Here is a 13,674-nt window from a genome sequence, read left to right on the forward strand (position 1 = left end):
GACTTTTAGAGACGCTTCAGGAATCCTGTTTGAGGAGCTGATCAGAAATCCTGCAGCTTTGACTAAAGTGGATGAAGAAACAGAAAGAGAATGTTTTACAAAAGAAAATAATCAAATCATAAATCCAGTCAATGATTACACATCAACCTGAAAAAGACCTTCAGGTTTTTCTAATCTGGTTCTGGACTCTTCTGCCTGATGAAGGTCTGACAGACAAACCCTGCAGGAAGAAACCAGCTGCATTTGCAGCTTCTTTGCTCCAAAGTTTCCATGGCAACAGCTTGTCCTCAGCTGCTCCGGCCCACAACAGCATGAGGAACAGTTTCTTCCAAAGCTGTCTACTTTGCACATGTATATAATAGACTACACTGTAAATACACTCATCCCTAAATGTAAATATATAATATTTCTGTACATTTCTAATCAGTCAACCTGGAAATCTGGACAAACTATTTATAATAGTACAATCTTGTAAATTGTATTCATATCCGACTCATATTTATATCCTTATTTAACTAATATTTATGACATGTTTCTATGCTGCACTTTACTGCTTGTTGCACTTTGGTTAGACACAAACTGCATTTAGTTTCCTTGTTCCTGTTTATGTGTAACGACAATAAAGCTGAATCTAATCTAATGTCTGTTAGAGCAGAACAGATGCTGCTCAGAGGTCAAAGGTCAGAGTTCAGCTGCTGCACCTTTCTGTGCCTGCAGTCCTTCACCTGCTGACACGCCCACAGGACACCTGAGCAGTAGCTCCGCCCCCCTGCAGAGTCTGTGTGGGAGCTTCACCCTGCACATGCTCACATGAGCAGAACCATCTGCTGCTCCTCTTCCTCTCTGCTGCTCCTTCAGGTGGCAGGAGGAGGCGTCACTTCCAGACAGCTCAGATCGTCTGAGGATTGGGCTCTTTAGTTTGGTTTCAGGGACTTTTCTTGGTCCTGGTCGGGTTCTGGTTAGAGTTCTGTCAGTCCCACAAGCTTCAAGCTAACCCTCCACAGCTTTTTTCCTGACTTTTCATGGTCCTCAGCATTTAGAAGTGTCTGCTATCACAAGCAGAATTCAGACATTAAAGGAGGGAGAGGTTGTTCTTGAGGAGGTTCTGATCAGGAACTTCAAGTGTTTTTCTCTACAGCTCCTTCTCTGAGCTTTAGTCCAGTTTCTGTCCTCATTTAGTCCAACTTTAGCCTGAAGCTCTGCAGCACATAGACAACAGCAAACATGTTGGAATCACTTCAACTCGACAACACTTTCCACTCAAAGGAATCATCTGGATCTTTCTTCACGTCCACAAACTCTTCTCTTTGTTTGCTCAAAGGCGGTCTTAGCCGTTAGCATCCGTCCGTAGTACCTACTACCTTGGGAGTTTATGCATGTCCTTGCTGTCTTTGTATACATCCCTCTCAGAGCGTACATGGAAACAGCAGTCGAGGTCATGGTTAACACAGTAGCGGAGCACCTGGAGGCACTCGTGGTAATCTAAGGGGACTTAAAACATGTCACCCTGGATTCCACACTTTCAACTATGCATCAACATGAATACTGTCTCACTAGTGGTGATAGTACTATTGGTTTGTTTTACGTCAACTGTTACATCTTGCTGCTGTGCTGCATCCCGTCATTCCGCTCACCTGGCAGGTGTGGCCAATGATTCTGATCAGCACCTGCCAGATATTTCAGTGAGAGGAGGCCTCAACTGTGTTAGCTGTTTACGCACCAGATGCTAACACCGGGATGGCTCTCAACCTCCTACTAATTATCATAAACAAGCCACAGCTCTCCCACCCTGATGGACTCGGGTTGGGTCCATCAGGTTATTAATGGACCCAGATTATTGCTGGGGATTTCAACCAAGCACATCTTAGAACAGTGCTCCCCAAATTCACACAGTGTGTGAAGTTTGCCACCAGAGGAGAAAACACTTTAGACCAAGGATGGGAGTAGAAGCCCAATGAAGTTTTCACCGGGTTCTTGTAATTGTGCGGGAAAAATGAACCAATCATTTAGGACTTTGAAACCACGCAGAACAGCAGCATCTGGTGCCGGACATATATTTATGCTTTAACTGAGCTCCTTGTAACACTTCAATGTGGAAATGAGAATGAAAAAACGTAAAACAAAACAAACTGTGACGTTTTCTGTGTGAAAAGGCCCCCACAGAGTACCAGGCAAGGTACTCTGTGCATGCACCGATCAACTAGCGGAGGTCTTCACCAGAATCTTGAACCAACCAATCCTTGGAACAGTGCAGCATCCCAGCCTGCCTCAAAACCTCCACCATAATTCCGTTTCCCAAAAAGCCAGTAGCGGACAGTCTCAACGACTACAGGCCAGTTGCCCTCACGCCTGTAGTCATGAAGTGTTTTAACGGCTAGTATCAAAACACATCAAAGTTTGTCTTCCACCCACTCTAGACCCACTCCAGTTTGCATACAAACCAAACTGCTCTGTAGATTATGCCATATCCACCACACTACACTCTGCCCTGAGCCACCTGGACCACCCAGGGAACTATGTAAGGCTGCTCTTTTTGGATTTTTAACATCATCCTAGACATCCTGACAGAGAAACTGCGTCACCTGGGCCTTTCTTCATACATCTGCACATGTATTTAAAGACTTTAAAGTGTCCCACTGGCCCTAGCCTGGGTGGCGGATGTGATTGCCCAGCAGGTGGTTGCTCTCTATCTGCTACCGTGTGGGTGTTGGGGTCCGAGTCTGACACACTGTGGGCATTCTGACAGGTTCTGGTTAGAGTTCTGTCAGTCCCACAAGCTTCAAGCTAACCCTCCACAGCTTTTTTCCTGACTTTTCATGGTCCTCAGCATTTAGAAGTGTCTGCTATCACAAGCAGAATTCAGACATTAAAGGAGGGAGAAAGACTTTCTGTCAGAATGCCCACAGTGTGTCAGACTCGGACCCCAACACCCACACGGTAGCAGATAGAGAGCAACCACCTGCTGGGCAATCACATCCGCCACCCAGGCTAGGGCCAGTGGGACACTTTAAAGTCTTAAATTTTTGTCCAAACTGTAGGGGGCGCGCCCTATGAGGCAGTGCACTTTCTATGAAGTTGAGGGGCATAGAAGAAGATCGGATGACAATGGGGAAAGTCCCAGCTAAAGCGAGAGCAGAACTGCCATTTAACTGGATACAATGGAATGCTATCTGAGTCTCAGTTACTTCACAAGATGAGGACTTTGATGGATTTTTGGATGCTGATTTGTGACTGAAAAATGAAAAAAAAATAACAACCAAATCAGACTTGCTCCTAAGACTTGTCCTGTCCAACAGCTGAGCAGACAGATGAGAGCTGAAAGCCTCTTGTGTTGGACAGATTTTACTTTTATAATAGGGGTTATGAATCTTTTGACACACAAGGTGTATATTTGAATTAACCACTTTTGTAATTCAGGCTGAACTTTATTCATCTTACTCATATCTGTAACGGTCTTTTGTTGGACCGGACGGAAAAGAAAAGAAGAGAAGAAGAGAGAGGGATGCCAAAGGGGTGTGGGGGGGGGGGGGCTGATTAAAGAAGAGGGGGGGGTATACCGTGAAGCAGCATAAGGCAACAAGTTGCTGGATGCTTACAATCATTACAGTGAGGTTTATAAGTGATATAACTCCAAAAAGGGCGGGGCCTATCCAAACACACACATAAATGCCCCAATCATACCTATGGGTTCCAAAAATGCCCACATACAAAACATGTCAACATGTATACAATAGCGACTCGTCGCATTTCGGGAAGACACTCGGCAGAATTGCAGGTTACTCCCCTAGGGCGGGTCAGTTAATTAACCCACCTGCTTAGCGTCCTATTTAAGTCAGGTGTACAATTGTTCATTCTCTCTTACCTTCAGCGCTCATTCTTTGCCCCTCCCTCCTCCCCGGCTTCCACCTGTGGGCTCCGTTACGGGGGGTTGTTACCCGAAAGTGTATGGAAAAAATAAGTGTCTCAAGGAATTGAACGGAGCCTTATGCCAAAACGAAGTTGTGAATCAAATTGTGAATGTCAACCTAAAGATGTTGTGAAATAAATATTCTTCTGCAAGAGTTGTCTGACTGAAATACAACCGATATCCACACACGCATACTTATGAATTCAGACTAACACATTTGAAATATTTCATTTAATCACACAAACCATTTGTGCAAAGGTGAGCTAACACCTGTGCTCAAGTGGATCTTTATGTTCTTCTTGGAATGTAAAAAGAAGGAGAGTGTCCAGCCATCCCTACACCAAGACCCCCGGCGCAACAGAAGATAGAGAACAACTGCTCCCCTGGCGATCACATCCGCCCCCCAGACCAGGGCCAGCAGGACCGCCACAGGGGCCCCCAAAGCCAGAGAGCAGGGGAGCATAGGGGGTCAGAGAATGCAAGCTCCAGCCCAACCAGGAGAACAGCCCCCCCGCTGCGCCAGTGGAGCCCAACGCCCCTGAAGTCATTTTAAACACACACTGAGTGTGTATGTGTGTGTGCTGTAAACGTGCCTGCAGCTTAACACCTGGTGCGTCTTTTGTATGTGTCAAAGACTGATGAATCACCCATGACAGAGACCACGCCTTATAACCCTGTGCGACCTGTGGTCGTGAAAATACGGTAAATGATCTAGAACTTCTTTCTGTGATTCTGATGGACTTCATAAAGATGACTCCTCCCACTTTGGTTTCTGTCAAATGTAGAAAAACCCAAAGAACCAAAATCAATCCAGTTTGGATCAATTCTGTCTTTCAGATCTTTGGAAAAACTGAAGGAATCTCTGCATCCCAGATTTCTTCTTGGCTTTTGGTTTCTGCATGTTTTCAATCTCCTCTTTGATCTGATTGAATGTGTCCATCAAGGTCTTTGAAAGCATCATTTTCTCCTCCTCCTTCTTCTTCTTCTTGAGGGTCTCTGTGAGTGAGGAGATCTCCCCCAAAAGGGAGGACTGTTCTTGCTGCCGTTCACCTTCCAGGTTCTTCTGGTTCTCCATCAGAGCTGGTCTCCATCGGACTTTTACGTCTGTGGTGTCAGAACAATAATAACATGGAGGAGATGTTGCCATTTTGTCTGACGTCAGCGTGAAAAAAGGTCTATAGGCAGCGACAGTCCATGAGGCGTCTACCTATATTATATTTTATACACATGAAAGTCTACTTTGGAACAACAACATCTCTCTGATGGAGAGAGAGATTTGGTCTTTGCTCCACCTTATGGACCATCGAGGTCATTGGTTTTCATTTGAAAGGTTCTGTTCTACTTAGAATAGAAGAGGAGAAAAAGTGGAATTGAACCAAATCACCAAGACAATTCCCATAACAATATAACAACTTAGCAGTACTGATTCAACTGAGAGACTTTTTACTGACTCTATGTCATGGATCAAGACTTTTCAGAGAAAGAAAAACCAAACAAGATACAACGTAAACATTTCAACAATCATCTCTTTCAGAAGAGTTATTATAACTGAATTGTTCACATGTGTATGTAGATGTACGTGTATATATATTCATGTTTTCCAATCAGTTCAGTTCAAGATCTGGTGCCTCTTTGTGGGGAATCATCATCATCATTACATCTCATTCGTTTACACACACAACGCACAGTTCAACTCTAACTTAGATTCTTTAATTGATATTATTCTTAGTTTTAAATTCAAGAGACAAAAACAAACCACAATCTTCAACTTTTGTAAAAAGTCCTTTTTTAAGTTCATGATGTTTACTTTTTTTGCTGTATTTCAGTTTTCCAGTGTTTCCACAATTGACGATTCCCCTTTGACATTTTCATCCGTGCTTGCATTTACCTGCCTATTAGCGAAGGTGAATTTTGACCCAAATAATTCAGACAAATTCTCCAGGTTGTTTATTTGAAGAGTGTTTTTGACTGTAAGTGATGTCATCAGATCAGATGAAGCAGCATGACCTCCATGATGACCTGTGACAGCTCAGGAATCTGGAGCTCCATTCATTCATGGACTTGGGGAGCTCCTCCCTGAGCAACAAGCTGCTCCAATTTCTCCAGCAGTCCTCAATCTGAGAAAAGACTTTAGAAATCCCTTTTTCCTTCATTCTTGGATGGAAAGTCCAGATAGAAAAATCTGGACCTGAAGACGCTTTGATCTAAATGCTTTAGACTAGAAAGAGGATTGTTCCATTTGAGTTAGGGTCATCCACAAAAAGCTGCTTTCAATCTCATCTCAGAGTCTGAATCACATTTGATCCTTTCCTGGAGAAAAAACACTTTTCTTCCTGGTTTCATTGACAGCAAATGTTCCTAAAGATCTGACCCCCTAAAAGCTCCAATAGCAGCTCAGCAGAAACTCTGATCTTTCTTCTCCTTGCAGCTCTTCATGTGAAGGGGCGGAGCTTGAAGAGGAAGCATCTTTTTGCAGGTGGTGCTGCAGCTTTGGGCATGTTTTCCAACTCTTTAGCTTCTGCTGTTCATGGAGTCGTGTCCCTCTGTTCTTGGAAAGGAGAAACGTGCAGAGAACTTTTCCCATTTCCACTCCCTCCTTTCAGCTGCTGCCCACTGTTCCCCTCTGAATCAGGAGGGAGGAGCTCTCATCTGTTCTGCCCACCCCCATCTAGAAAGACATCAGCACCACCTGAACATTCCAAAGCTCTTTTCCAACCCATTTCTACTGAGAAGGAACCAAACACATGAAGATTAGAACAGCTGGAACAGGATGAGGGGGAAGGCTAAAGATTCAAGTCTGTTTGTGAGTCAAAGATAGAATGAAGACAGAAATCAATAGAAAACACAGAGTTGATTCAAAAGAGCATTTATTAGATCCAAACAGGCTGCAGGAATTTTACAGACAGCTTTCAGTTCGAAGCCTTTTGACACTAAGATGCAGTTCTGCAAACCGCCAGCAGGTGTCTCCCTTTTCCCTCCTGCTTCAATGCAGTTGGTGTTGTTGCAGCAGCTGCTTCAAAGTGATTCTCTGCATCCAGAGGCTGTCATTCCTCACTAAGATCCACTCTGTTCATTCATGTCCTCTGGAGAAAACAGGCTTTATGCTCAGAAAGTTTCTACTAGTTTCAGACATTCTAGAAAATGAGGAGATTCTACTGGATTTAGATGAAACTTCTTTACAAACTGCAGCTAAAAATGCTGTCAGCATGAAAAAGAACAGAGTTTTACCCACAAAACACCAAAGAAAAAGGAAGTTCAGTCACAAAACTGTGGAAAACATCAATCAAAGCAAAACTCTGAGTCTTTCAAACTGCATGAGTCAATATTTGATCATCAAGAGAACAGAGATGATGGAAAAATGATTCAACTGAGAGACTTTTGTTCACTAACTGAGATCAGACGGGATTTCTGCTCCAAGAACTGACTTCAAAGGACTTGAATCCAAACCAGTGAGTCATGTGACCACAGCGTTTGTCCGTGTCTCCACTATGAACATTCTGGTCACATGACCATGTTGGAGGTTTCTGAATGAAACTCTGGGTTTGTTTGTCAATGACAGTTTCTGGAGAACAGAAATCAAGTGTAAAACATCTGGAACCAGAATCTTGTGATCCAGAGTTCTGGTTCTGTCCCTGTTCCAGAGACAGAACCAGGTTCCAATGCCTGACTCCAAAAAAAACAACAAAATACAAACAAAAGAAAACGTTATTGCGCTCGTAGGAAGTAGTTTTAGAGCTGTATCGGAACAACCAAAGAACCTCCATGGATGAATCTTCCAGGATGTTGTTGGTCAGGTCCAGTTCTGTCAGGTTGGACAGGCTGGACTTCAGAGCTGAGACCACAATTTCTCAGTGAGTCTCTGAGAGTCCGCATGGTTCTGAAAGTCTGTAAAGAGAAACAAAGACAGAAACAATTCAGGCTGTGATGAAGTCAAATTACAGTTTTTCTCAGTCGCTTTAGTACAATTATCAGATCAGAAGGAAATTCCCAAAACCATTTGTTCAATCTTCACATCATGATGTCACTTGTGCACATCATATAAGCAGTTTCTCACTTCTTTGAACAAGTTGCAATTGCTTTGGTACATCCATGCAAATGATTATGTACAATTGTCTGCTCTTTGCTACATTATCAATTGTTTATGTCGTGTTGATCAAAATGTATTATATAGTTCACTGTGCAATAGTCTTACTCCTCAAAACACCTAGTCATTAGTTCATCGTATAAGTCATTAACTGCAAAATGGTTGACCAAGTTGTCATAATGTGACAAACATATTTCTATACATCTCCATTATATGTTTTTGTCTAAATCTGTCCTGAATTGGTAAATTGCTCTCAGGTGATGTCTGCATCATCTGCCAACGTATGTGATAGTTTGGGACAATGTGAGTTTTCATCACTCTAACATCATCAGGCAATGGTTTGCAGCCCACAACAGGATGCAGATGGAGTTCATTTCACCCTACTCTCCATTCCTTAACCCTATTGAGGAATTTTTCTCAGCATGGAGATGGAAAGTTTATGATTGCCAGCCACATACACAAATGACCCTCCTGGCTGCCATGGATGCAGCGTGCGATGACATCACAGCAGACGCCTGCAGAGGCTGGATAAGACACTCTAAAAGATTCTTTCCACACTGCATTGCAATAGAGGATATTCGCTGTGATGTGGATGAGAATTTGTGGCCTAACATACAGGAACGAGAAGAGGTGTAGGAAGACCACACCAATTCCTACTGCACTGCCTGTACTGTTGTACAGAATATTGTCCAATCTTTTTTTCCCCTTTGTGTTACTGTTTGCAGTGGGTTTTTTCTATGTTGGTATGACATGGTCTGTCAACAAATTACAAAATGAACAATAAAAGTGTAAATGTGAATCTTGTCCAGTCTCTTGCAATCAAACAAAAAAGGTGTAACTTACATTTTACAATAATTGTCATCCAAACTTTAGCCATAGTTTACATCAGAACCTCCCTCTAAAGTACACAGTTATATTGACAACATGACTAAGTCATTTGACTGTCTTGTTCGTAGACAATGACACGAGGACTTGACATTCTGATGGCACTGACATGTTCAATGACATAAAGACTTAGTTTTGAGAGATGAACTAAATATTTTGAGCAAGTTACAGGCTTTTGCAAGAAATCCATAGTGTTTTGCTGTTTGTGCAAATTGTTTTGAGAAATGCACACATGTATTTGCAAACTTTAATTCTGATCTGAGAATTGTACTAAATCGACTGAGAAAAAATGTAAATCAAAGCTACAAGTAGCATTTAGCGGGCCCGAGCACGTGCGACCGCCCCGCAAACAACCTGCTCCTGATCCTGCTCGAGCCGTTTCGCGTCCCGGGGAGGTGAGAACCCCCGAAGTACAAAATTGGACAGTCTCAAGATACTAAGAATTGGTGAGAGACCAAGAAGCGCAAGAAAATCAAAGAATTGAGCACTTTAGATTAACCATGGTGTTTCAAAAAAAAAAAAAAAACACGAATAGGGTAGTATAGGTTCTGCAGTGTTGTATGTTCTGCTATGTGGTGTGGTGTGAGAGAGAGAGATAGACAGACAGAGAGAGAGAGATAGACAGACAGAGAGAGAGAGAGAGACACAGACAGACAGACAGACAGACAGAGAGAGAGACAGACAGACAGACAGACAGACAGACAGACAGACAGACAGACAGACAGACAGACAGACAGACAGACAGACAGACAGACAGACAGACAGACAGACAGACAGACAGACAGACAGACAGATAGATAGATAGATCAGAAAAGATTAAAGGGGAGAATTTGACTGGGAAACTTCTGATGATAGTTGGGATAATTTCCCAGAGGTAGAGGTAGGTGCAGCTACGCATTCTCGCGTAGGTCTGCTGGTGGAGCGGGCGCTCATGTGTGTGTGATCCACATCCTTTGCTCTTAACACACACAGAAGCCCAAAGTTTGTTTAAACTCATTTATTGTTTATGTTCTTTAGGAGGGGTATTGCTGAAATTAGGCTAGAAAGCAAGGCCACACAGTCAAGTTCTTCTGGGTACCTTTTGTTTTCCTGATCAGAGAATAAGTATCAGTCTGGGAAGGCTCGGCTGCATTTGATCAGGTTTACACTGAGACGATGTTGGTCTTTCAGGTTGTGGAAGCGGTGTTGAGAGTTGGAGCCTTTTTCAGCTGCCTCCTCTCTCTGACTTCTCACTTCTCACTTCCCAGATTCTCTGCCCATGCCTTTTTATGTCTCCTCTTTCCACTGATGGCCCTCTAATTAGAGAGTACACCTCTCCTCTCTTAGGCTCACAACTGAAGCTCAGTAGTCGCATTTGTCTGGTACATTTCTGCCAGGTCCGGCCTGGTTTCCTTTTACAAACAATAACTCACCTATGGACAGGTTTGGGGGTGACGGCTGTCAATCCGGCCCTCGCCCCGCAGAATTTAGAGGACAATAACGGGGAAGGGTTGGGGAGAGAGGCAGAGGTTTCCAGTGCAGTACACTGAGTGAACTGATGGATGCTGGACTGTGCTGTTACAGCAAGGAACCCAGCTGGGACAGCCCATACAGACTTGGACAGCCCTGTGGATAGCATGGGTCCAGAGGTGGACTACCTGGAAGCGGAACCCCATTCGGGTTACACTCAGTCACAAGGAGTAATGAGAGTAGTAGAAAGGTAACAACAGAAGCTTGGAGCAAACAAAATTCATGCTTTTGACTATGGTGATGTGTGAGAGGAGCAAAAGAAAAAAGAACGAGACTATAATAAATACTAAAAGACAAAAGACAAGACAAAACAGGAAAGTCAGAACAATAGGAGCAGCTACAACAGGAAACCGCCTCTGAGCAACGCCAAAGCTGCTTTATCTGTTGGAGCTTCTGCTGCTCTGATTGGCTGACTGTTGTCCTGAAGCCTGTCATCATTCTCCTCAGAGCTTCACTGAGAAGCTGCAGCTTCACAGGAAACTCTGCATCTTTGCTCTCAGACTAACTTTAGGACCAAACATCTGGAAGCAGCTGGACTGACTCCAACCCTCTACTGACCTCAGAGTCTGCAGTTTGGAGTTTAGACTCTCCACCAGATCCTGGAGCTGCTGAACATCTGAAGACTGAAGGTTGTTCCCTCTCAGGTCCAGTTCTGTTAGGTGGGATGGGTTGGACTTCAGAGCTGAGACCAGAGCAGCACAGCTGATTTCTGACAATCTGCAGTTCCACAACCTGAATCCAGAACAAAGAGTTTAGTGTAAAGACAAAGTTCATATTTTTCATCCTTCACTTATTTTAAAGAGTTCAGAGCTGACGAAGATCAGAAAGTCTAGAAAAAGTCCAAAGATGTGAAGCAACAGCAGCAGATCAGAAGAGTCCAGCAGAAGCAGAGAAGAAGAACATTCAGGAACATTCAGGACAACATGCAGCTGCTTCAGGAAAGAAGTCCAGATGTGTGAAAGTAGAACATCAGCCTGTGGCTGCATCCAAACCAACTGATGTTTCTGCAGCAACGGCAGAAAAAGTCCTGAATCATGGAAACATGAAAGCACTGAATCATGGGAGAATTTCAGCAGCATGATGCTGGAAAGTCTTCATCCCAGTTTTCAGGAGATGATCTTCCAGTCCTTCTCTGCTGCAGCCCTTCAAGCAGAGACTTTCAGCTCCAACGGATCAAAGCAGAGAGAAGAAGGAAGTGATGAGGAAGAGTCAGCAGCAAATGTTGGACATTGATCCCTGATCCATGACTTCAGCTCTGAATGAAGAGTCAGAAGCTGCTGGGAGCTTTGATGGATGATGTGATGATGTTTGTGGATGAAAAGGTGAGGATGTTTGTGGAGGATGTGTCTGTCAGAGCAGCATCCAGCTGCAGCAGGACTCTGTCACTGTCTGCTCATAAACATCAGCTGCTGGACTCTCAGCTGCATCTGCTGAAACACAGCAGCAGGACTCAGAGTGCATGTGAGCGTGCACGGCTGCTTCTTCTGGACTTGCTGTAAAGGAGTCTGTTGGAGCAAAGAAACAAAGAAGAGCTGATGGACGTGGAGCACACATGTCAGCAGACAGCTTTGAAACAAGGAGCTGCAGGAAGAAAAGAAGAAGTTCTTCTGCAGATCTTTGTAGAGAACAAGCAGCTGTGAGTTATCAGGTGATGTCCCCTTAGTGCCCTACCCGCCAATTTTAACTGCAACCCCCTTAGTACACACACCCTTCCCCCCTCAATATATACATTCCAACATAAACACACACACACGCACACACACACCCTCTCAAACACACATACACACACACACATTTTGCAAGGAAGGTGGGACCTAGGACCATCTGTCCCCTACCCCTTCCCTGGTGGGGGGTACGGGGCCCTTGGCAACGGCGGCCGTGTCCCCTGGGTGCCGGTTTCCTGGGCCCGGCGGTGCTCTCTCCGCTCGGGGAGGGGGTTCACATTACACCTGAGCCGGGGATGTCCGTGTCCCTGGGGGGTGGGTTCTGGTCCTTGCCCCAGAGTGCTGGGCCCCGCCAAATTTCCAACCGTGGCCGAGCCTGGTCGGGCCATGTTTACAACACCCCTTGTGGGCCCCCTTTTTTCCCCCGGGGTGCCCCCCTCCTGGGCGGGGGCGGCGGGCCCCTGCCTTGCTCTCCTTTCTAGACTGTGGGCGCCCTTCTCCGGTGGGGCCCTGCGTTGGGCTCTCCCTGCGCGGCGGGGGGGCTGCTCCCCTGGTTGGGCTGGGGCGGCGCTCTTTTTCCCCCCATGCCTCCCTGCTCTCTGGCTCTGGGGGCCCCGCGGCGGTCCTGCTGGCCCTGGCCTGGGTGGCGGATTTGGTCGCCCGGGGGGCGGTTGTTCCCTGCCTGCCCCCGTGTTGCGTTGGGGGGGGGTTCCGGCTGCGGCTGCTGCTGTGGCGGGGTCTTGGTGTGGGGATGGCTGGGCACTCTCCTTCCTTCTTTACACATTCCTCCATCCATTTTAGAAGAACATAAACACTCACCTGAGCACAGGTGTTAGCTCACCTTTGCACTTATAGTTTGCGTGATAGAATGAATGAAATATTTCACACTAGTTGGTTTAAAGGCATAGGTATGCGTGTGTGAACACTATCTGTTTTGTGTACATGTTGACATGTGGACATTTTTGCAGCTAGCAGGTGTGTTGATAATGTCCAACACAAGAGGCCCTCAGCTCTTATCTGCCTGCCCAGCTGTTGGACAGGACAAGTAAAAAATAAAAATAAAAAAAGATGAAGCAGCTGCAGGAAGATGCTGCTGCAGATCAGAATCTGGACATTTCTGCTCACTGTGGGTCAACACAAATTTGTCATCATATTGATCTGAACACAACTGAAACATGGAGTCTGACCTCAGAGTCTGCAGTCTGCAGTCTGGACTCTCCAGAAAACCACACAAATGAAGAACTCCTGAATCCTGCAGGTTCTCGTTCCTGCTCAGGTCCAGTTCCTTCAGTTTGGATGGGTTTTTCTTCAGAGCTAAAACCAGAGCTTCACAGCTGATCTCTGACAAACTGCAGTTTTCCAACCTGCAATCAGACAGAAAAGTTTTATCAAGAGCAGTGATGGCAGCTGGATTTTACTTAGAGTGGCCTTGGTCCACTCTTAAGTAAATACTCTTGCTCTTATGGGTTCAATCAAAATAAAATCTCTTAACCTGCTTTAAGGTCACAGGCTTTTGAGACTGGACAGGATTGGGGCCCCCATGTGGAGGAGGTGGCAGAGCAGAGGACTCTGTCCAGGATCAGGACCATCATGACCAATGCTTCACTACCTCCCTGCACGAGGCC

The 13,674-nt window shown here is 45.1% G+C and overlaps 2 protein-coding genes and 1 long non-coding RNA gene across 3 annotated transcripts in view; 1 reads left to right on the forward strand and 2 right to left on the reverse strand.

The window, feature by feature from the left end:
* Nucleotides 1-13,674, forward strand: part of LOC101163225 (gastrula zinc finger protein XlCGF57.1) — a 466,623-nt gene that overhangs the window by 117,157 nt on the left and 335,792 nt on the right. The gene's annotated exons all lie outside the window — the stretch shown is intronic.
* LOC111948767 lies at nucleotides 6,758-10,985 on the reverse strand. Its single transcript, XR_002874756.1, has 2 exons — nucleotides 10,944-10,985; nucleotides 6,758-7,792 (listed from the first exon to the last, which is right to left on the reverse strand). It is a non-coding gene; the product is annotated as an uncharacterized LOC111948767 (long non-coding RNA).
* The window catches only part of LOC105355210 (NACHT, LRR and PYD domains-containing protein 12), a gene marked incomplete at its 3' end in the record, with an annotated part of 36,268 nt that continues 33,584 nt past the window's right edge, over nucleotides 10,991-13,674 (reverse strand). The window contains exon 12 of the mRNA XM_023949599.1: nucleotides 10,991-11,117. Coding sequence (XP_023805367.1) covers nucleotides 10,991-11,117 — 127 coding nt within the window. The remainder of the gene's footprint in view (nucleotides 11,118-13,674) is intronic.

This window comes from Oryzias latipes, chromosome 2 (assembly GCF_002234675.1).
Source record: "Oryzias latipes chromosome 2, ASM223467v1".
Taxonomy (NCBI): domain Eukaryota; kingdom Metazoa; phylum Chordata; class Actinopteri; order Beloniformes; family Adrianichthyidae; genus Oryzias; species Oryzias latipes.